The sequence below is a fragment of the Ictalurus punctatus genome, chromosome 7, assembly GCF_001660625.3.
Source record: "Ictalurus punctatus breed USDA103 chromosome 7, Coco_2.0, whole genome shotgun sequence".
NCBI lineage: Eukaryota > Metazoa > Chordata > Actinopteri > Siluriformes > Ictaluridae > Ictalurus > Ictalurus punctatus.
The window spans coordinates 21,315,988-21,340,444 of record NC_030422.2 but is presented as its reverse complement, the minus strand read 5'-3'; the positions used below and the strand labels follow the sequence as shown (position 1 = coordinate 21,340,444).

Here is a 24,457-nt window from a genome sequence, read left to right as displayed (position 1 = left end):
GGTGTTCTGTAATAGCAACTAGAAGCAAGTCGTTCCCTCACTTTTTCCTGAAGTTAAAAAGATTCATGAAATCCACAAGTATACATCCTTCTTTCTTAAATAATAACATGTTTTATAGGAGCGGTTACCAACTCGGTTCCTGGAGACCTACCTTTCTGAAGACTTTAGCACCAACCATAATGGTGCTCACTTTAATCATTACCTTAAGAAGTTCTTGATCAACTAAAACAGTTGCGTTAGATTTTGGATGGAGATTAAACATGCAGGAAGGTAGATCTCAAAAGAAGAGGGTTGGTGACCACTGCTTTAGAGTGTTTATTATTAATCTTAGATTATGTGGAGCATCTACCATGCAAGTGTCTGTGAATTACAGTGCCCTCCACTAATATTGGCAACCTTCGTAAATATGAGCAAGAAGGCTGTGAAAAATTGTCTTTATTGTTTAATCTTTTCATATATTCATAGGCTACCTCTCTGTGTGCACCAAAACCACCTCTGGTGTTTATTGTCAAAAAGCACTATTTTGGTTTCATCTGACCATAGAACCTGATCCCATTTGAAGTTCCAGTAGTGTCCACTTGTGGTGATGTAGGTGACTTCGGATTGTGGTTTTGGAGATTTTCTGACCCCAAGACGCAACTAACTTTTGCAATTCTCCAGCTGTGATCCTTGGAGATTTTTGGCCACTCGAACCATCCTCTTCACAGTGCGTTGAGACAATATAGACACACATCCAATTCCAGGTTGATTCATAACATTTCCAGTTGACTGGAACTTCTTAATTATTGCCCTGATGGTGGAAATGGGCATTTTCAATGTTTGTGCTATTTTCTTATAGACATTTCCCATTTTGTGAAGCTCAACAACCTTTTGTCACACATCATATTCACACTATATTCCTTGGTCTTACCCATTGTTATGAATGAATAAGTATTAATGACTATGAGTGGCCTATGTGTTACCTCATATTTATACCCCTGTGAAACAGGAAGTCATGGTTGAAGAATTTCCTTTTCCTAGTCACCCAGGTGTACTAAAAAATGTAAAATATAAATGGGAATATACTTCAAATATATTTTTCTCATATGAATTCATAGGAGTACCAATAATTGTGGAACACATTTTTTTTTTTGGATAAACCTGTGTTGTGTTTGCAATTGTTTGACATCAATGAGTGCAGAGTATTTTTGTGACTTTGTTTTAACAAAATATCAAAAGGTTAAACAATTTTTCAGAGCCTACTTTGTTCATATTTACCAAGGGTGCCAATATTAGTGGAAGGCACAATAGCTGTTACTATAAAAATCGGTAACCTGTGATTTGCCTTGCAGCCGTAACTATTCTCTGAGCTGCTGTTATATATATAAAAAAAGTATGCAATACCTTCTGACCAATCACATTCAATAATTAAACGGCACTATGGTAAAAACTCTAAAAATGGCATAACATAAAAATTATAATATCGATATGAAATCATCATATTGACCAGCTCTAAACCCAACTCCAATTAATGCATTTGTTGTAGAAAACAACAATTATTATTATTGACATCTTTAAAATGACTGTTTAAATGTGTCTGTTTCCAAGTGTGTTAAGTGTACACCTCTTTTAATAGCACTGGTTTCAAAATGGCAGTGTGTGGACCATAATAAATCTCCACTATGAGCACTATATACTTTTTTTTTTTTTTTTTTTTTTATAATTTCTTGAACAAAGAATCAAGAACACACAAGTAACACAAATGGGCAGCTCACACTGCAATATGACATGAGACAAGAGTGCCTCAAATTCACAGGAAACAAAATTCTAGCGCTTAATATCAACATTAACCCTGGTGGTAAAATCTAACCCCCAACCCCAAAAAACTAGTAGAACCAGCAGCAAAGAGGAAAAAAAACATGGGAATGCTCCAGAAATACAAAATATATTTTACACTATGATACAGCAAAACCATCAACCGTGTCACTCAAAATATACAATAATGTATATCCTCTTATGATTTTGCTTCGAAATCAGAGAGATAGATAGAGAGAGGATGTTTGTTGTCCCATACCTGGCCTCACTGAAAGACTTCAGTTTAACAATTTTTCTGTATGTCCCAATCACACTTTTTCAATTTGCTATCAAATACCGATTATAAGATCTGTCAGATTAGGTCAATTATTTCATACTCATCTGATATTGCTACCGGTTTAATAACTGGGCCTCTCTGTTCTCAGTTATGAGAAACATCAGAGGCATCATAACAGCATGTCTTAAATCGGTGGTTCTCAAAATGTGACCTGGGAAGCATAGCCGGGGGTTTGTTTTTTAATTCTTAATTCAGTGGTGGAAAACACAATCCATCATTATCAGTTATTATATTTATTATTGAGTTCTTATGGTATTAGTCTATTTGACTGGTGAACTGAATAAAATGACTTTAATCCAAACCTTAATAACTCAAAAATATGTCACCCTATAAATAAAGTCAACTTGGACCTAATGTGTTCTGTGGAACGTTTGTTGGAACATTCAAAAATAAAATAAAAAAAAAGCTCTAGGGCTGCAAATAACAGGCAGAATATTGCTGTACACATTTAAATTTGTCTTATATTTGAATAGTTGGATTATGTTCATAAAAATAAATTGATGCTGAGACAGTCCGTGAAATTTATTTTTACAGTTAAAGGGGTCCCTGGCTACAAGAAGGGAACGGATACTCACTATCAGTTCAGGACATCTCTAACATTTTGGCATTCACATTTTGTCTCTGTAAGACATCTCAACGAATAGGCAGGAATATGGAAATCTACTGGTATAAATTTTTAGAAAACAACGTACTTCTTTGTATTAAGTCTGCACATCGGCATGCTTTTATTAGGCATATTTTGCTTTTGATGTTCAGGATCAGATTCCAGCTACACCTATAAAAAGTCTTTTTAGAGGCAGGCCATTGTGCACCAACAGCCTTCTCCCTATGCATAAATATACTGAAACTGAAAATGATCTTTAGCCATTTTAATGATCTTTAACCATCATTAAAAGCGGAATTAAAGTGATAATAATGCCAGAAAACGAAAATAGAAAAGCATTCCAAAATTAACCATGACATTATAGAACTATAAGCTATAAGAGTTCCTTATATTATAACTTTGGCACTGTTTACCTTTGATCATATCAACCAATGTAGACTGGTGTTTCATGCTACACATAGATGTTCCCTTTAACACTGATGTCATGTCGCTCAGCCTTATTTTAAACCATTGTAAGAAAACCAGCAAAGGTCTGTGAAAAATCAGTGAAAAAGGGCAATCATCGACAGAACTCTTGAAATGGATAATGTCTTTCACATTCCTATTTGAAACATAATTTGTACAGTCCACCATGGACTGGATCAGCTAGCATGTTTGCATGAGGTAAGTAACAGCAGGCACCATCACGGAGAAACACCCCACCTAAAAAGTACAGATAAAAATAGCGCACTGGGTTACATGCTACCGTAGGAGCACGGGCTGAGCGAGAACGCAGGAGAGGTGCAGAGCTACAGATAGGCACTAAAGTACTACTGCATAGTTGGGACATTTAAATCACATAAAAAGAAGACAAGAGTTAAAAAGAGACACAGAAAAAATGAAACAATGTCAACGAACGAAGCAAAAAGAGAGAAGAATCAGGAAAACAGTGAGAGGTGAAATATATAGACAGTGTTGTGAGAAGGAATCGACAGAGACAGTCAGTAGTGAGACTGAGTACTGAAGCTTATGGTAAAGCTGCTATACTAATGAAATAAACATCACAGCAAAGACTAATACAGCATCACCATCATCTGAACTATTCACACTGTAGTATCACATCTTTTTCTTGGTGATTTTGCCTTCCCAGCAGTTCTTCAGTCAAAATCCATCTGAAAGTCTTCTTTCAAATAACCACAATCAAAACAATAGGCACTTTTTTTTTCTTCATAATTCAAGAATCGTGATCCTCAAGTTCCGTTGTTTGACTGAATCCTTTTGCCAAACTGTTCACACGCTCGATTGCCGGACCTCATTGGCTCTCGCTCGGCAGGCGTTTTTCATTCTGTCTTCTGATTGGTTGCGGTTTTTATTTGTTACAAAACCAATCTGGGCAGCAAGGAGAGTTCTTTTGGCACTCACTCGTACTGATTGCTGCAATAAGTCAAACTAAAAACAGAGATGAAATCTCTGTTTATCAGTCTTTTTCCAAAGTGCCAAAGAGGCGGCTGGACCTTGTGCACAGGCGCACACGCACACACACGCACATGCACACACACACACACATCTCTCTGCCTGTTCATTTTCCAAGAGTCAAATTGTCACACACAGTGTGAGCAGGAAAACTCTGGGACTTCATTCCTCAGTATTCCAGAGGACCAGGACAATACTTCAACATTCTGAAAAAGAGAAGAAAGGTTTTGGTTAGATTTAGCACCAGAAAGAAGAACGCTAAGTTCTGAAGTTTTATATTAATTACGTTTTTAACAATTTTTCTTTTCTGAATTTCTCTTTAATTCAAAGCATCTTTCATTGAGATTCACTTGCAAGCAATTAATAACCAAATGAAATAAGATTATACTTCTAAAATGCAATATGACCAGTTGGTCTTGTTAAACATCAGCAAAAGTAAAGATTTTGTGTCACGCACAAGAGCCATGCTTTCCCATACACAACATAATTAGCTTTAATAAGAGCAGAACTGTATTATAAAAATCAATAGAATGCATCAACATTTTCTAGTAGCTTCTTTAACCTCAACAAAAGAGGTTCAAGTATACATTAAGCTAACAGCAAATAGCCAAGATGACGCACATTAATCTTGTAAGCAGGAGTTTATGTTTGCGTTCTGTTCCAGTGGCAGCAATACGAGGAATATTACATTTGAAGACACATATACCTGAAGGCGAGCAGAAAAAACGTGACCATGTTTATATGTCTGTGAGTGCATGTGATCTTGGACAAGAAGCACACAGACGTCATCTTAGGAATATTAAAAATCGACAATGACTGAAAACATGGTCGAACCCAAATCCATGACAATCAGACCTCGATAAACAAAGAACAGCGTGGGCTTTATCACTCCACTGCTCCATTTTTTCCAGTGACTAATATCCTGTCACTTTCTCTGATTACTGTGTGTGAGTGATTTTAAAACGGACAAACAAACCCAGACGGCAGGGAACACAGTCGGCTAATTTGTGTAGAACATTATGTGATATCGAAATAAGGTTGGAAATGTCCCTCTGTTTGTAATATGAATGCATTGATAATGATGTTTATCTTAAATATGATCTGAGAAAAGAAGCATAAGCAATAGGCTCAGACCAATTTCACTAGTTGGTTACTAATGCAAAACAGCAACAATGACATCCAAGGTGTATGCACACATCCTGGAGCTAAATTCATTACTTCAGTACAAAATGCTTAATTTGCAATGGCACAATACCAATACATATTATAACAGCATTCTTCATCAACTCCACTAAGAAAACATACAGAGTTACAAGTTTTACAACACAGTATTCAGTTAGTTTTGGAGTTGTTGGGTGGGAATACCACTAAACCAGTGACAGTATTTACTGCTTTCCAGTAAAACAGTTGCATTTCTATACATCAGCATGTCTTTGTGTATGCTAGCTCAATAGCACGTAGCTATCAGTTTAACCATCAGCCCTGTCTCACGTTTATCAAGATTCAATAACATTAGAGAAAAAAAGAGCCCAAATGGCCTAAAATCTCAGACATGAAAATTAGAATTTAAGACATTTCTAAAATGTATTTTCAGTTTGTTTTTTTCAGATTGTTTAAGGACACTTAGTTAAGTAACAACAAGCACACTAGACAAGCCCATCAAAATAGAAAGTGGTGTCAACTTCCTGAGTGAACATTAACACTGCCTTACATGATCACATGCATATAGCATAATAGTTAGCAGATAACCATTGACAGAGACATGTCAATACCTGTCTCCATCCACCCATGTTCCATACCACTTATCCAACACAGGGTTGCAGGGAGGCTGGGAGCCTATCACAGGGGATTCGGGGCACAAGGCGGGACAAGGTGCCAACCCCTTGCAGGACACAATCACACACCATTCACACACTACGGACAATTTGGAAATGCCAATCAGCCTACAACACATGTCTTTGGACTGGGAAGGAAACCAGAATATCCAGAGGAACGGAGAGAACACGCAAACTCTGTGCAAACAGGGCGGAGGTAGGACTCAAACCCCCAACCGTGGGAATCGAACCCTCCACCCTGGATTTGCGCAAGGCAAATGTGCTAACCACTAAGTCACCTTGCCCCAATACCTGCCTCTACTTCCCTTAAATCAAAAAATCAATAAACAACTTTCCTCACTGAGCTTCTGTGAACCTCAACCTAGACCTTCAGCATCAGGTCAAACTCACACACTGAGAGCTGCAGGACATTTTCTAAAAAAATAAAGCAGCAAGAGCCTGCATCTGTAAGTTCCTCTGTGTTCATACTGACACCACAAATGGAGCCATGAACTGGGGAAACAGCAGTTTTTGCACACAGTATGGAAGTAGGTTATTGGCAACATGCTTACTCAAATGACTGACGTACACCACAGCACTAATTGGTGAACAACTACCAATATCCCTGACCACCAAGAGGGCAAAAGCCTATCTGATGTTCTGTTCTGCCTTGTCCTCTGGTCTACATGTTAAAAAGCCCCCTCTTCCCAGCCCCACCTCTGTTCCTTCTCTTGCGATGCTATATTTAGTCGGACCAGAACAAGCTGTGCTATCCAAAACACAACAACTTAGTGACTCTCACAATCACAAGAAGACAGAGGAAACTGGCACACACATATGTACTGCAACACGTACGCACTTCAAGTGAAAATACCTTGAATACAGCCAATTGCATCCAATATATCTCATTAAATTTTGTATTATTAAATAATTACAGAAAGAAGCTACATTTTCTGCTAATATAGTAATAAAATTTCAAACCTGAAAACAGTCAAATGTCTATAAATGGGCTGAAACGGGCCTTAAATGTGTCTTATATTTGTTAGCTAACAGGGCGTCTATGATAACTCAAATAAGAGTAGATAAATAAGACTGGTAAGCAGAAACGTATTTCAGAATACGCAACATGTCGTTCCTGGAGGTGGATGAGCTACAACAGCAGAAGACCAGATCAGGTTCCACCTTCGTCAGCCAAGAACAGGAATCTGAGGCTACAGCGGGCAAAGGCTCTCTGAAACTGGACAGTTGAAGATTCCACATCCACATCCACAGAGTAGCAGCAGTGTTTGTATTGTTTATATTTGACAGGAGGATGGATTCCTTTCTTAAGAGCTGTGAGAAATGAGAAATCTCTCTCATTTCCTTATGTGTTTCTCCAGCTGAGCACTGATCAATATAACAGTGCCTCTGAAGCCACCTCTCTTTCTGTCTGTACAGTGGTTAAATCCTTCCTCTTGCTATTTCTGAAACTGTGTGTATGTGCTGTGTGTGTCTGTCTGCTCTGGGACATTTTACTAGATATGTATACACACACACAATATCTGGTTATGCCCTGCGATGGACTGGCATCCTGTCCAGGTTGTGGCCTTCTGCCCGATGCTCCCTGAGACAGGCTCCAGGTTCCTCGCGACCCTGAAGGATAAGCGGTGGCTTAGTGGTTAGCACGTCTGCCTCACACCTCTTGGGAGTTCGAATCTCGCCTCCGACCTGTGTACACTGAGTCTGTTCTCCTACGGATACTCCGGTTTCCTCCCCCAGTCCAAAGACATGCACTGTAGGCTGATTGGCATTTCAAAATTATCGTTAGTGTGTGAATGTGTGTGTGATTGTGCCCCAAGTTCCCTGGGATAGGCTCCAGGCTCCCCCACGACCCTGTACAGGTGCAATCATAATCATCCAACCCCCACTGCAAATCAGGTTTATTGTCAAAATTGACAGACATTCAGCTGTTTGCAATGAACAAATCAAATAAAAGCAATTGAAATAGTTCAACACAACATATGCTTCAAGTGGTTTCTCCAAATTCAACTGCAAATGCAACTTATAATGACTTCTCCAGTCTCAAATTGATTCAATTTGCATACATTTTGACAATAAAGCTGATTTGCAATGGGGGTTGAAACATTTGATTGCAACTGTATATAAATATGTGTGTAAGATAAGCTTTGCTGCTCTTGACACTCCCTTTCCCTCAGAGGCTGTCAATATATGATGTATGTCTTTTTGTGTTTATTCTGGCATATGTGAGAGACACTGTGTATGCATGCTTACACAGGTATTCATCCTTTTTTTTTCATAGCAGAAGCTACACTGACACAAAAAGACAGGATCAAGTTTGAACAGCCTGACAAACATACATATGCTTTCTACATTGATATGTAGTCTGATGAAATGTAGTCTGTGTGTGTGTGTGTGTGTGTGTGTGTGTGTGTGTGTGTGTGTCTGAATGCTCAGTAATATTGTCCTAGTTTGGGGTCAAGTAAATGGTGAAGAAAGAGCCAACCAGAGTAAAGGGAAGTGGTTAAGAAGTCTATCTAGCTAACCCTTAACACATACACTCATACATACATGCACACATCGCTCCATACATGATCAATGATACATAGATAAAAGATATATTTAAAATCCCAGAAAACATAGAGCAAGCTAGAAGTGTGTATCGGGCCCAGCAAAAAAAAGTAATGACATGCAATAATGCAATAATGATTGCAATTCAAACTTGCGATCTCCAGACAGTAAGGCAAAGACTTTTTTTTGCCTCAGTCATCTGTGGCCAGGATTCCAAGAAAGCTCCTCTCTGGATGGGAGAGATGGTAAACACTCACTCCCCTGCCAATCACAGTGACACTAGGCAATCATGGGTGTCTGTCAGCTTATGTTTGCAGAAGAGGGCAAACAACTTTAAATGATATATTTGTAATAAAAATAGAATGGAAATAGATCCAACTAAATTCATGAAAAATATTTTTGGGCAGGTAAAAACAAAAACAATAGACTGGGTGGAGGGGGCACATTGGCTTAACGGTTAGCACACTTGCCTCACACCTCCGGGATTGGGGGTTTGATTCCCACCCCCCACTGTGTGTGCGTGGGGCTCTCCCCCCATGCTTCAAGAATTTCCTCTGGGCACTCCGGATTCCTCCCCCAGTACAAAGACATATGCTGTAGGCTGATTGGCATCTATAAATTGCCTGTAGTGTGTATGCAATTGTGCCCTGCGATGGGTTGGCATCCCATCCATGGTGTCCCCCACCATGTACCCAGGATAGGCTCCAGGCTCCCTGTGACCCTGTGTAGGATAAGCGCTATGGAAAATGGATAAACTTGGTGGAATTGGACATTGTGTGGGAGAATTCCTTAAGATGTGGGCTAGAGTGGGATTAAAAACATGCATCGAGTTTAAACCATTAAAAGGTTTGTATGGATGAGAGTTTAAACATTTAGCCAAGTTCCAATGAAACAAACAAGACATACAAGAAGAAAACCTATATGATAAAATCCAGCTCAAACAATAACTCTCAGGGCATGGTCTAATGAGCACACTTCACTGAGATCTCTCTGTGCTAGACTCACCGTCTGCTAAACTGATTGGGATAAAAAGCCCCTTGAGCCACTGGAAATCAATCTGTGATATTTTGCACTTGGTTTTGACTTGCTCTTCCTGTAGCTGTAGCCTGTTGCTCTACTACAGCAAGAAAAAAAGTACCAGCTTCCTGTGGATAACATGTCTAGCATTTAAGCGCGTTTCTATAGTATTGAAATGAGATGGTTATTTACACAAGGAAATGATACTATACTTTGAATTCATTTAAACTGTATTTTTCAAAAACATATTTTTCATCTGTTCCTAACATTATAGCAGCAAGACTTCTGTTCTGATGTATAATATAGTGCATAAAGCAATTCTTTTTCATAGTCAATATCTCAATTCTGCTTACATGGCTGTGGTATCAATGTATATTTATGTCCAGTCACTGTAGCTATTACTACTACAGCTGTAGATGCTCTAAACCGGTTATTTAAATAAAAAAATAATAAACTCATAAGAAAATCACTTCATCATAGAAATGCATTGGCAACAATATGCATTATTTTATATGGACAGTGCAGTAGAGGCAGCAGCAGTGTATGAGAGCAGTTGCACAGCTCGTCAACATAAAGCCTCAGTGCTGTGACACTGCTGTAGCTCCAGGACGCTTTGTGTCATTCAGTGTGTGTCATAGTGCTGAAGTCAGCAGATGTGTACTGCTGGGCGCTCGTTCGATTTGGGAAGAAAAGAGCACTGTTGCTTAACGGTACTTGTGATATTTTGCAAGATCTGAGCCCAAAGATTAGCCACCATTGGTCAACTACATGATAAAGAAATGCTGAATAAGGGCTTTTTGGATTTGAGCTGTGTACACACTAGTGATCGGTCATTTGTAAGCGACTTTTAGCTAACCCTTTTTGGTGAATATTTCGAGCTGTTTTTCTTTTTATACTTATAGCTCTACCCATTGCAATTACTCTCGCAGTATAATTGAATCAAAATGCTTCGGTGGAGACTTCTTTTCTATTTGATAGTGTGAATGTTGAGATGTGTGTTTGTATCTCAGCTGTGTGTTTAGGCAGCGTGGAAGGGAGGACCTGCTGCACTGCTGTGTGTTGAACGTGTACCGCAAGTAGTCTAGAGCAGGGGTTTTACTTTAACTGTAAAGTAAATTCCACAGCCGCTCAGTACAAATTTATTTTATGAACTTAATACAAGTATTGAAACATCACTTATTATCCTGTATATTTGTTGGAACCATACAGCTTTCTATTCCTGAACTTTTGACATTAATTACAGGTCATCTTGTTTTTGAGTTACTGAGGTTTGGATTAAATCCACCAAATTCAAGTGACCAGTCAAACAGGTTAATACCTATGAGAACTCAATAATAAATATAGCAGATTTTATGATGGTGGGTTGTAATTACTATAACAGAAGTTTTTTTTTTGTTTGTTTTGTTTTTTTTAAAATCACAAAACAGAGGCAATACAACCCCGATCGCTGGGGGTCACTTTGAGAATCATTGGGAAGATCAGAATGAGTTATGATGAATGGAAATGAATCTCTTTAACGAAGCACAGACACAGCAGACAACATTAATTCGGGCATGTTTTCTGTATTTGTCAATGCACATTTTTAGTGCCTTTCTGGCTGAACAATTAGTTAAATAGATTTTATATAAAAATCCAAAGCAAAGCAACACTAATTTGTGAATTAGAAGGTAAGGTAGGATTTTGAGAAACAGTTTCAACGATACTTAGGCAAAGAACAACAATCACTGGTGAAATGATCATGAACTTTGAAAGGATCGGCTGCTATTGTTGAGCCAAGCCAAATGATCTGACTGACTGAAAAAAGCTGGAATTGCCATCACTAGTATTCACTATGCACTCTCACACAGCCGCACAAATGCACATGCACACAGACTATAATGAAATGCCAATAATCTGAATTACATCATCAAATCCCTGCTGCTCTCTCTGTCCTCCTTTCCATGCTTAGCTTTTGGTATCTTACTCTAGTTAGTGTATGTGTGTGTGTGTGTGTGTGTGTGTGTTTGGGTGTGCACTACTGGCTCTGGATAAGGGTGTCTGCCAAATGCCATACATGTAAATGTAAATTAATTGCATGTAAGAGGAGAAGGTAGCAGAATGCTGTGGGGGGATTATACTTGTTCCCTTTGAGTGAAGACCACTGCAAATATATACAGGTTACGAGGGCTCACTGAATGAATAGCCCATGATCTTCACCACCGTCATCAATACACCAACTGTAGGAATATCCTTTGGAAGCATGGTGTTCATTGCTCTATAGTACAGTTCCAGAGCGGTGTAAGATCAATGCTAAGGTAGCGCAACACTTTTCAAAGACACTAAATGAGGTCAGTACGTTTAGGTCTGGTTACTGCATGATGTGGAAAAGCAGACAGGTGGTACAATGCGTAAATGCATACCTCTGATCACTAGCAAGTGGCCTGAATTCCCTTTCTACCTAGTCCTCTTTGTTCAATTAGACTTTCACTTATCTGCAGAGTTCGGTGTTTTTCACCCTCTAGCACACCTAGTATGGCTGATCATTTGCTGGGTAATCAAGTGTACACTACTTGAGTTGCCGCCTACAGAAAAACCTTTTCACTCAGTTGCTGAAAACCCTACACACCCATAGCTATTAGGCTGTTATACTTCACTGAGTCATTTGTAGATGTTGGTGATATGATGAAATGCTATCATTATTATGATATATCTACTGTAAGCCTTTCTGGGATTAGAGAAGGTTTCAGTGCCTTTACACTACCAAAGGTCTTTGAACAACTGGACTTGCTACACAGACACTGTTAATTGTTATAGAGACATTTGAAAAAATAAGTACACCCCATGGAAATTGTTGGCTTTTTTGACATATTTGGACAAGCAAACATTTGATCCTCTTTGAAACAGTGCCTATTAATAAAGGTGTTACACTCTATCAAATGTCACATGGAAAAAGTATGCCCCTACATTTATCACACCTTCAAATCCATAAAATTAGAATCTGTATTCAAGATTGGGTGACAGTGATTAGAACCTACTTAGAGAGTGCAGGTGGAACCTGTCTTATTTATACACCTCTCATATCTAGTGTCTGGTGTTCCCTTTGTTATTGAGGTGTGTGGTGTCATCATGCCAAGATCTAAAGAGTCCTGTAAGGCCCTCAGAAAAAAGGTTGTGGATGCCTATGAGTCTGGCAAGGGATTTAAAAGGATCTGCTAGTAAGTCTTGCAACTGTTGGTGTCAAAGTGCATGCTTCTACAATCAGAAAGAGATTACACCAATTTGACCTGTATGGGAGGCGAGCCAGTAAAAAGCCTTTGCAAGACTACAGTTTGCCAATAAGCACATAGGCAAAGACCAGGCCTTTTGGAATAATGTGTTCTGGACAGACGAATGAAAAATAGAGATGTTTGGCCACAGTGACAGCAGACATGTTTGGTGCAGACATTGATTCGGCTATGAATTCTGCATCATATCAAGGAGTGCTTGAAGACAATTGTGAGGCCATCTGTCCGACTGTTGAAGCTGAACCAAAAGTGGACCTTTCAACAGGATAATAATCCTAAGTACACTAGCAAATCCACCAAGGAATGTCTCAAAAAGAAGAAATGGAGGGTTATGGAATGGCCTAGTCAAAGCCTGGATTTGAATCCCATTGAAATGTTGTGGGGGGATTTGAAACGGGCAGTACATGCAGGAAAACCCTCAAACATCTTGCAGCTGAAAAGAATATTGCATGGAAGAGTGGTGAAACATTCCAGCAAACCTGGTGGACAGTTATGCAAAATGCCTACAAGAAGTTATTTCTGCTAAAGGGGCAATACTAGCTTCTGAGACCAAGGGTGTACTTACTTTTTCCACAGAAGAATATCGCATCTGTTGATATTTCCGTTGAATAAATGATTGAACAAGCTCATTTTCCTTGTGGTTTTGTTCAAGTATATCAACTTTATTAATAGGCACTGTTTCAAAGATGATCAAATGCTCGCTTGTCCAAACATGTCAAAATAGCCAACAATTTTCATGGGGTGTACTTATTTTTTCACATGACTGTATTGTGAGACAAATGCATAGTGTGTGTTGCAAGTGCTTAATCAGAGTTATCCAGATCTCTGCCATTTCTAATAAGAAAAGTAAAAAACTAAAATGAAATCATTTTATTTAGAGCGCCTTGCTTGTTTTTAACAACAACAAAAAAGCTAAAATATAGGACATTCATAAAAACTGCTGGTGCAGGACAATTAAAACAACAACCAATAGTGTCCACAAACTACTAAGTGGGTCATTGAATTACACACATATTTACACCAATATTTTATTTATTACTTTAATTTTTAACTACTTTTTAACATAAAAATACTGTTGCATGTCAGAAAATGTCTAAATATGCTGTATTTGTGAAATTATATACCATAATACTGTTTAAAAGTATGAAAATAAATTAGCTCTACATATCTGAAACTTAAATCTTAAAACCATGTAATCATGTAGACCCTTATAACTGTAATGTCTCAAAATATTGTGTTATCTACAAGTACTGCTTAGTCATTTACCGGTGTATTTTTTTCTGTGTAATTAGTGGAAAATTCATATGCCAACCCAAAGATCGATAACACACCATTTTTATAAAACAAACAAAATATACCAACATGGCAGCTTGAAGCAATAGCATGGCAACATTACAAGAGAACACAACATTACAAGAGAGCTAAATTTGTGGAACGCATGTTGGCCTTTTTCCTGGCTAGCAAAGCAAGCTAAAAGTGGTTAATGCTTGCTAGCCAATACATTGTTAATACAATATGAAGTTAAATATAGCTTCCTACCCAGGAAACTCAAACCATAGAGTCCAAACCTTGCTAAGTAAATTACATGGCTGACAGCTTAGTAGCTAGTTAGCAAGGTATTCAACAAAGTTAGCAAAGCAAATCTCAATTAGATTAGATTAGCAATTCATTAACAGAAAATCTTTTGTGTTTTGACTCTCTGGGTTTGTTAGCCCCGTTTTACTCTGCACAATGTCACATGCTAATATTTTCAGTGAAAAATGTCAGATCTTGAACATATAAAGATTTTGGCAGAATAATGAAAGCAATCCAACTGCAGTGTGCTAACTATGAAAAACTGAATGAAGCTTTTGTGGAACACAATGTAGATGGGATTTTACTGTTTGTTGTAGCATAATATTGCTAGTAAATGAATACTTCAGTGAAAATAGCTTAAGTAAGAGGTCTTGAGATACGTCAAAATTATATCAGGTCAATGTGCAAGGAAACTGCATAGCTGATGAAGCACAACGGTGCAGGAATGTATATCAAATTAGTAACTGTTTACTTGCTGATAACCAAATGATAGAAATTGACATTTTTAGATGTTGCTACATTTTTCTGTTCCTATATTTTATTAATAATTTATCCACCCAAACTGACCCAAACTGTAGCGAGTCATAACAGATGACGCCGGTTAAGGCAAAACATAGGGAAATTTTTCAGCTGTTCAGAAGTGCAGTGGATTAACTTGAAAGTCCAGATAGTAGAACACTTAGGAAGTCTGAACCTTTGTACATCACACAAAGAAACCCAATAGTCATGAATTACTGCTGCTCGGGTTTTTAAAGAAAACCATAAACTACAGTATGGAAAAACAGTTATGATAAATATTATGATGCTTGCTTCATGAATGCTGTTCAGCTGCAACTTCCTGGGCCAGTGTAGGTATTAGCTTTATTTATTTATCCATCAATTTCTTAATTGATCAATTAAACAATCGTTCCTTTTGCCAATTAATGCAAACAAATTCTTAGTATAAGCGTCTCTATGGTATCAATGCAACTTGTGAAAAGTGTTATCTGCTTAAATAAATGTAGGGGTGTGTTATGCAATTCATTCTGTTGCCAGTTGGTCTTGTGTCAACCAAGCTGTAACCAGTACTGCCTAGGGGTATTTGCTGAAGTCACTTACACATACACAGTATTCTATGAACAGAACACTCAAAGTAGCTCAAAGCTGCCTGGTGAGGTTAGAAATGATTGATGTGCATGTAAATGTTTCAGACTGGGTGAAGTTTCTCAGTGCTGCGCTTTGTGCAAATGTTTTTCCTCAACAATTATTTTACCTACATGTATGCAATCATGCATACACACATGGTACAAACGCTTACCCATGTGAGAAGTGGCCGATTAGTGGATATAATCAGCTTTGAGGCCCTGAGACACTCTCTACACAGAAAGTGTAAATGTGTGTGTGTGAGTGTGTGTGTGTGTGTGTGTGTGTGTGTGTGTGTGTGTGTGTGTGTGTGTGTGCGTGCGTGTGTGTGAATGTGTGATAGCCTGACAGTGACAGCCTCAGGAGCCACATGTCCATGATCAGCATAAAAGGCCTTTTCTCATGGCCTGTGAACAGATGAAAAATAAGCGCTGATAGCATATGGATGGCTGTGATTATTAATTTCCAGCTGTGCTGAGGAGCTCCTATAATGTTAAGTCAATAATTGATAATGTCAGAAATCATAATTTTTATCTGGGATGATATTTTGAGTATCTTTCTTTTTCACGTTCATATATTTTCGAAGAGCTTGACTTTCTATAGGAGTTTTCTACTTTATTTAGCCAGTCCCCTTATTCGGTCATCCTCATTTTTGTTTGGTTCATGCAATCATAAAGATGGGGCACCATTAGGTGGACATGAACAGTTAATTAACGATACTTATATAATAGAGTTATAATTATATAATTGAGTTATATATAAATATATACCTCAGTATTATAATATGCAGATTATATATAGTACACTGTACATACAGTATATCCCTTAAGGCTTTCTTCAAAATGTTTATTTGAAATCATGTTGTGGATAAACTGTTGGGATCATGTACTGCTATTTTACACATTTCATCTTGCTTGCACACATGCCATCACTGTATTTATAATCCAGTCTATACGGTGATTGGTTCAGTTACGCGATGCCATAATGTTAGAAGGCATGAATAGATGAAATAGGACCTATGTTTACAATATAATTGCAGCCATTATTGATTATAACTGATCATGATCCAATTGATAGAGTTGTCTTAATGAATCATTATTTCTTATAAAAAGTTAGTTGATGTAATTATATTAGTATAAGACAAAGATCATAATGTAAAGGTTGGGGAAGCACAGTGGTGCAGAGGGTAGTGTTGGGCTTCACAGCTCCAGGGTCCCTGGTTTCATCCTGAGCTCGGGTTACTGTCGGTGTGCTTTTTTGCATGTTCTCCCCATGCCTGTGTGGGATTCCTCGGACTTCTCTGGTTTCCTCTGACCTCCCAAAAAAACATGCCGTTAGTTGGACTGACTACTCTAAGGATACGTTTACCTGACAATGATGTACTAAAAACGGAGAAGTGTTTCCTTTGGATTTTTGAAAAATTTTGTGTACAGACCACAACGTTGTCAAAAGATCCGCGAAAGAGACTAAAAACGCTGTATTATGCATGCCAGGCCAGTAGTTGGCGATGTCAATTTGTAAAGAAACAGTACGCGCCTGCGCTCATAAGCATTCATGTCAGTGTGTCCGCAATATTGATCCGGGCAAGATTGCCCTATAAACAAATACAAGTAAAAATAGAAATATAAACATAATGTAAACATTATTGTGCTTTGTATCCAGAAAAACCACAATAATGTTTTCAATGGTTTATGATCTACGTGGAGTACAAAAAAAGTTCTGTCTCCAGTTACTTAGAATCTCGATAGTTAATTTTATTCATTGTCATAAGGAATTGTGAAAACTCACGATTATCAAGCAGAGATTCGACTTATTTTTTTGGTTAATAAATGCTGAGACGTCCCTAATGTAATATAATTTAATGTACATGAACTGTGCATAAAGTTTTTTTCATTGTGAAATGGATTTTTCTGTCTTCAACTCCATCTTTTAGCTTTTCTTGTGCACCAGGTCAGAATTCTGTTAACAAAACTCGGTCATTATTAAATACTGAAATCCCCCCCGAGATAGTGCAAACAGTGAGACACTGGCATTCAGTCTGCTTTCTATATTTTATTAGCAACAAAAGGATACAGATATACTCCAAAACAGACAATTCCAAAGATAATTATAAGGTTCATCTGTGTAGATGTGGATATATGTAGATAATTGTAACAGAGTTGTAACATAATAATTGTATGTAACAAATGCGTCTCCACTGGTTGTAGTAGTGATGCAGTAAATCTACACTTTGCTGGAGAAGCGTCAATAAACTCAAAATCATGAGCAGCACAAACACTGTCCTGTAGTCCGACATTGTACTTTTGAATGTCTCGTGCATTGATCTGAAGTACTCATGCGCATGCCTATAGACTGAACACGTAATACACGTGCGCATGACGTCAACATTTTCACAAATTCTCGTTTTTGTACGTTTACACGGAAACGTGTTTGCACTTTTAAACCTGTTTTAAAAGTTTGCGCTTTCAGGCCCGTTGTCGTGAAACGAACAGCCAAAACGCATAAAAAGATTTTAGTTGAAAACGTTGTCGTGTAAACGGCCCCTAAATTGCACCTAGCTGTGAATGCGTGTGAGCATGAGGCCCTGCTCTGGATAAAGCCGTTACTGGAGATTAATGAATGACGGTAAGCATCAATGACAATCAGAGTATACTGTAAGTGAATTTCCATAATGATGATATTGTTCATCATCAAAATTCCCCAGACAGTAATCGCTTGATTAAATCTGTATTACTGTCCAGAGTCTAGTGTCCTATCAGCTTAAAAGAGACAATGGGAAGATGGTGAATTGTGCTTGCCATGACAGCTGGGACTCAAAGTTAAATCTCAAACACCGTCAATGCTGCTTCATACTGTCTAAAAGAGCACCGAAATATTGAGCCACGAGAGCAAACCTCTCCCATCAGCTGTAAAAACTATACTTACTTTCTCTGAATTCATAGTAGTATTGAAGTATTATAGATTTACATAGAAAAAAAGGATCTTCTGATAAGCACAAGCACATGAAAGCACTAAACGGTGATGTATAACTAGGCTGGATCAAGTGATTTGTTAGCTTTGGAAAACAAACACGCTTTTGTACTCTTTGATGTTGGTTTTATCTTGACAATCTATGATTCATATCATTTTTCATATGAACATAAGAAATGACTAAAGTAAAGTGAGTGTGTAAAATGAGTACAGTGAATGGAGGAGTGACAGCATGTGGAGGCAGGACTGGGATTTCCAAAAAGTGTATCAAGTGTATCCTGAAAACTTGATGTGATACCCAGTGCTATATATAGCCATCTGTTTATGTGGTGAATGTGCAACTGAAAATCATTACTGTGTGTGTGTATGTGTGTGTGTGTGTGTGTGTGTGTGTGTGTGTGTGTGTGTGTGTGTGTAGGGGGGACTTGATTTACAGAAGAGTGATCTGTGGAGAGAGTACTGGCTCCAGACGAGTGACATGAGACCTGACTAGACTTGAGTAACTCTTCAGAAACAGAACCAGAGAACTTAAGCAACATCAAGACTTGCAAAAGCGGGTGTGGTGTATAAACAGGGACAGGATTTTCATGGAAAAACTGGGCCTGGACTAGGCCAGATGTACATTTAGTACATGTAGTACATGTAGTCTTTCCATCCAGTAGTTGGAACAAGGTTTTATAGTTGGAACAATTTTTTTTAAAACAGTTATTCAATGTTAAAATGTAGAGTTGTGGAAGAGTGGGTCTGTTTGCGAGTTCTTATTGGCTGCTTGATTGGACTGATCCTGCAGGATATACTCACTAATAGAGAGAGAGAATTCACACCCACACACACACACCCACGCACACACACACACACACACACACACAATGTTCTGCAGCTAAAATATGACTGCTGACTCACCAACTACAAACAGTGCCAGTTGGGCTTTAGGCCATTTGACAGAGGAAAAAGAGACAGCAAAAAGATAAACACACACACACACACACACACACACACACACACACACACACACACACACACACATACACAGGTATAACTACATTTGTGAGGTATATCCCCATTTCCATTCGTACTGGTATGCAGAATGTTGCTACGCCTACTCCAAACACTGAACACAACCCCTAACCATACACTGTATCTAACTTCACTGTTCACCCCTGACAGCAACCAGACGTTTTCTGGTTTGTTTTAGTCTTTATGTGTGACTGTTTATTTTGGTCTTATGTGTACATTCATTTCCACTAGTGTCAGACCAAATATTGACCCAAAATTTCTGATCTTTCCATTACACTGAACCCATGACACTTGACCTATAAAAGAGTACAGTCACTCCAATTACAAGACATACAGTCTAAATCAGGGCCCTTCAACTGGTGAGCCAAGGTTCGGATACAGACCCAGATATGTATTTCTGCAGATTGTAACATATGAAAAAACTGTCCATAGCTCAGTGTAGTTAAACATGAAACATCATGACTGTAGCAGATCCTCCATTGTGACCAATCACGTCGATTTATAAAGGCAGCTGTTTTTTTATTACGATTTACCTTCTCTGATCTTGTCAATGAACTGATGACATGACTGATAAAAAAAGTTGACAACAAAAACTGAATGTATGCAGTTATTCTGCACTTCAAGCCCAAAACAAATTACTCGTCTGTGAATGGCGCAAATCTAAAGTGGTAAAGTGAAGCTCCACTGTAAATATAAAGCATAACTACCGGTACTTCCAACCGATGTGTCTGATCTATAGCTGTGAACTAATCAAAAATGGTCAGACCTTAAAAGGTAACTGTTGTTGCTATTCACTTAGCTGCTTTGTATTTTAAGCATGTAATTTATCTCAAATTAAACATGAATATCACTGATCTAGATGGGACATTACTAAAGGCATGACTCAGGTTGTATATACCCCTAGAAACAAAAGGTCCCCTGTAGATTCATTTTCACAATTTTTGCAAGGTCTTTTATGATAGTAACAGAATTAATCAGTCCGTACAGGATTTTTGTGATTGTTGTGGCCAAAAATACTTGTTTTTGCTACGGCTTTTTAAAATAAAATTTGCAATGCCCAGTGATGTTTGTTGGTAAATGAGACCTTTTAGCTGTATTCATGTTCGATGCATGTGAATCGAAGAAGCCTTTATGCTGAATGCACGTTGTAATGATGTCACATGACGTGTCTTGGCCCAAATCTGCGGTAATTTTGAAAAATTGCAAGCTCCTCTGAATATTGCAGAATTTGCTTGATTTTTGCGTTCATTTCTGTGATCGCAAAATCATGAAATCCTGGGGAGACTGATTAAAGGTCTTTTTTTTGCTTTCCCGAACAATCGAGATCTACATAGAAGGGATTTTAAAAAAAAACAACAATTCATGTAAACTGTGGATTCTTATACACATAAACTCTCATCAACTGGAGGCGACAGCCTGGCAATTACTGAGGATGGTACCGCTTGAAGTACCATGGAAATGGTTTTGGACCTCAGTTCCACATGGACATTCTTGCTGTGGTTGCTGTGATTATGGTTGCTGCTATGGCTTTAGGACTGCAATTACCACACACAATTTTGCACTCAAGTCTCCATTGGTGAACATTGGATTAGTTCAACAAAACAGACTTCATATTAAAACCATAATGAACTTTCTTTTACTTTCACACTATCTGCTGTTACCCAGATGAGGTTGGGTTCCCTTCTGAGACTGGTTCCTCTCAAGGTTTCTTCCTCATATCATCTTAGGGAGTTTTTCCTCGCCACCGTCGCCACCGGCTTGCTCATTAGGGGTAAATTCACACACTTAAAATCTTGTATCCTGTGTTTATGTTTCTGTAAAGCTGCTTTGAGACAATGTCCATTGTTAAAAGCACTATACAAATAAAATTAAATTGAATTGAATTGAATTGAATAAATTTGGCTACAACAATATGACTGTGTTGCTTTAATTACTTAACTGAACTTTCAACTAGCTAAAATATGCAGAGAAACTTGGCTGGCTAAAATAACTAATGATTCTTTGAATAATGCTTGGCACACAAGCTAATTCATAACCTATAAATATAAGGTAACTCTTATAACGTATAAAATCATCTAATTAATATTTACACCTAAATTGTTCTGTCACTTCTGCAGGGAATGCTGCATACTTTTATAACATGTTTACATCACTTAAACATCATATAGACAATCATTTAATTTTACAGCATGGTGGCCATATGGCTTTACATTGCTCTGTACACATTGATGTCATCAGCTATCTACGCCTCTAATGTGTATACATATGGTTACAATACACACAGACAGCCTTTCCGCATGTCTGGCCTTAAACACACTAAAGCATTTTAAGTTCATATCAGAAGAATGCATCTGCTTTTACCCTTAACCTGTCCTTGCACATAACTCACTATTTTCCGCCACCAACCCCTGGAATGAATCCTATCAGGTTGACTACTACAGCTGCTACACAACCACACACACATACACGCTCTGCCACAAACACACTTGCTTACAAGACCGTTTCAGTTAAACCCGCACCAACTTCAGCACACAGTGGAAGCGACCGTGGCAACACCATAACAAAAGCAGCAGTTGCTTAGACGGTCCATGACCCATGAAGCACACTGAGTAGCAGGTCACATGCTGTTGTTCTTTTCCCTGATAGAGTGAGAGTGAATGTGTGAGAGGACAAACAATCTGTGGCTAACAAGATGATGAGGCAAGGTGATAAACTTGAGATAAACCAAGCAGCAGCATGGAAGAACTGAATGGCGTGAGCTGCTGGGGAAAAAAGACTGTGCAGAAAGAAAGGAACAGAAAAGAGAGTGAATAAATACAAGTGAGGTGGAGGAAAGTTGTACTCATCAGCATCGCTACGGCAACCAAGCATATCCCAGTTCCTCTGACGTAAACACAAGCAGAAATCAAAGTCCACTTCAAGTGTTCATTCTTGTAATTGCTCTCTCTCCCATTCTCTCTCTCCCTTTCTCTCTCTCTGTCTCATCTTTGCCATTTATCAAATACATTTCTCAATATTTGCTTAAATATTCCTATTCAGTCACAGGGCAGAGTACCATCTCTGCTTGCAGGTCTATTCTTATCATTACAACAGTGGCCAGTGAGTCCGAATGTGTGAGTGTGAACTCAGCTTCTGTTGAACAACTGAGCTGTTGGACGTCGTTCAAAAAGGATTAATTTTGGCTACAGTAAATATGGCTGACTGGATCAGTGCCACATGGAGCAGACAGAGAGAACAATCTGTATTTGCTTTCCAAAATGCAACAGTGTGTGAGAATACCTGAGAGGAAAATGTATAATAATAGTAATAAGATTTGCCTGCTTATGCAAAGACAGCTATCTGCAAATTGCTCTGGAGCATTCTTCCTCTTTTTCTAATAACTTCCTTTCTTTTTTTTCTTTCCTTCATTCTCTCTCTCTCTCTCTCTCTCTCTCTCTCTCTCTCTCTCTCTCTCTCTCTCTCTCCTCAGTCAGAGGCTGTTTCTCAATTCTAAGAACGCAAAGAACTTACGTTCTTGTGAAGACTGGTCTTACCAGGCTACCTTGAAAGAATGAACTTAGAAGGACAAGAGGACACAGAACGCAAGAGGACACAGATCTTTGCGAGAATTGACATGTGTGAGTTCACAAGGACACAAAATCGCACAAGAACGCATATTGAGAAATGGCCACAATGTAATCTCAATGAAGGCCACTCTAGATACAGTGCTGTGAAAAAGTATTTGCCCATCCCTATTTCTTCTGTTTTTGTGTATATCTCATACTAAATATTTTTAGATCTTCAAACAAAATACAACATAAAACAAAGACAACCTGAATAAACACAATATAGGTTCTATTTATATATTTTTTTTTATTGAGGCAAAAAATATCCAACACCTATTACCCATGTGAAAAAATTAATTTCCCCCTTAAAATTAAAATCTGGTCGTGCCACCTTTATCAGTGATAACTGCACCCAAACACTTCCGATAACTGGAGATCAGTCTTTCACTTACTTCTAGGACTAGGATTTACTCCTGTGCTTTGGATCATTGTCTTGCTGCATAATCCAGTTGCACTTGAGTTTCAATTTATGGACTGAAGACCAGACATTCTCCTTTAGGATTTTCTGGTAGAGAGCAGAATTCATGTTTTCCTCAATTATTGCAAGTTGTCCAGGCACTGAAGCAGCAAAGCATCCCCACACCATCACACTTCCACCACCATGCTTGACTGTAGGTATGACGTTCTTTTTGTGGAATTCTGTGTTTGGTTTACGCCAGATGTAAACCAATCTCATCAATCCACAGAACATTCTCCCAAAAAGTTTGAGGATCATCAAGGTGTGTTTTGGCAAAATTCAGATGAGACCTAATGTTCTTCTGGGTTAGCTGTGGTTTAGCTTTGGAGATAATGGCTCTAATGGGGATAATGGCTATGGAGATAATAGCCTCTCACTGTGGTTCTTTGGAGTCCCAGAGCCTTTGAAATAGCTCTGTAACCCTTCCCATACTGATGTATTTCAATCATGTTCTTCCTCATCATTTCTGGAATTTCTTTCAATTTTAGCATAGTTTGTCACAGGGTAAGACCTTTTAACCAACTTCATGCTGTTGAAAAAGTTCTATTTAAATGTTGATTTGATTGAACAGAGTTTGCAATAATCAGGCCTGGCTGTGTCTAGTCCAGCTGAACGCCATTATGAATGCAGTTTCATAGATTTGAGGTATTAGTAACAATGGGGGCAAATACATTTTCACACAGACCCAGTTGGCATTGGATAACTTTTTGCTTCAATAAATAACATTATCATTTAAAAACTGCATTTTGTGTTTACTCAGTCAGGTTTCCTTATATATATATATATATATATATATATATATATATATATATATATATATATATATATATATATATATATATATGATATCTATATCTCTTCT

General features: G+C 38.2%; 1 protein-coding gene across 1 annotated transcript in view; it reads right to left on the bottom strand.

Annotated features, from left to right (window-relative positions):
• Positions 1–1,905: 1,905 nt before the first annotated feature.
• The window catches only part of si:ch73-335l21.1 (insulin receptor substrate 1-B), a 52,221-nt gene continuing 29,669 nt past the window's right edge, over positions 1,906–24,457 (bottom strand). Inside the window, exon 3 of the mRNA XM_017471646.3 lies at positions 1,906–4,393. Within this exon, the coding sequence (XP_017327135.1) occupies positions 4,386–4,393 (8 nt within the window). The 3' untranslated portion in view covers positions 1,906–4,385. The remainder of the gene's footprint in view (positions 4,394–24,457) is intronic.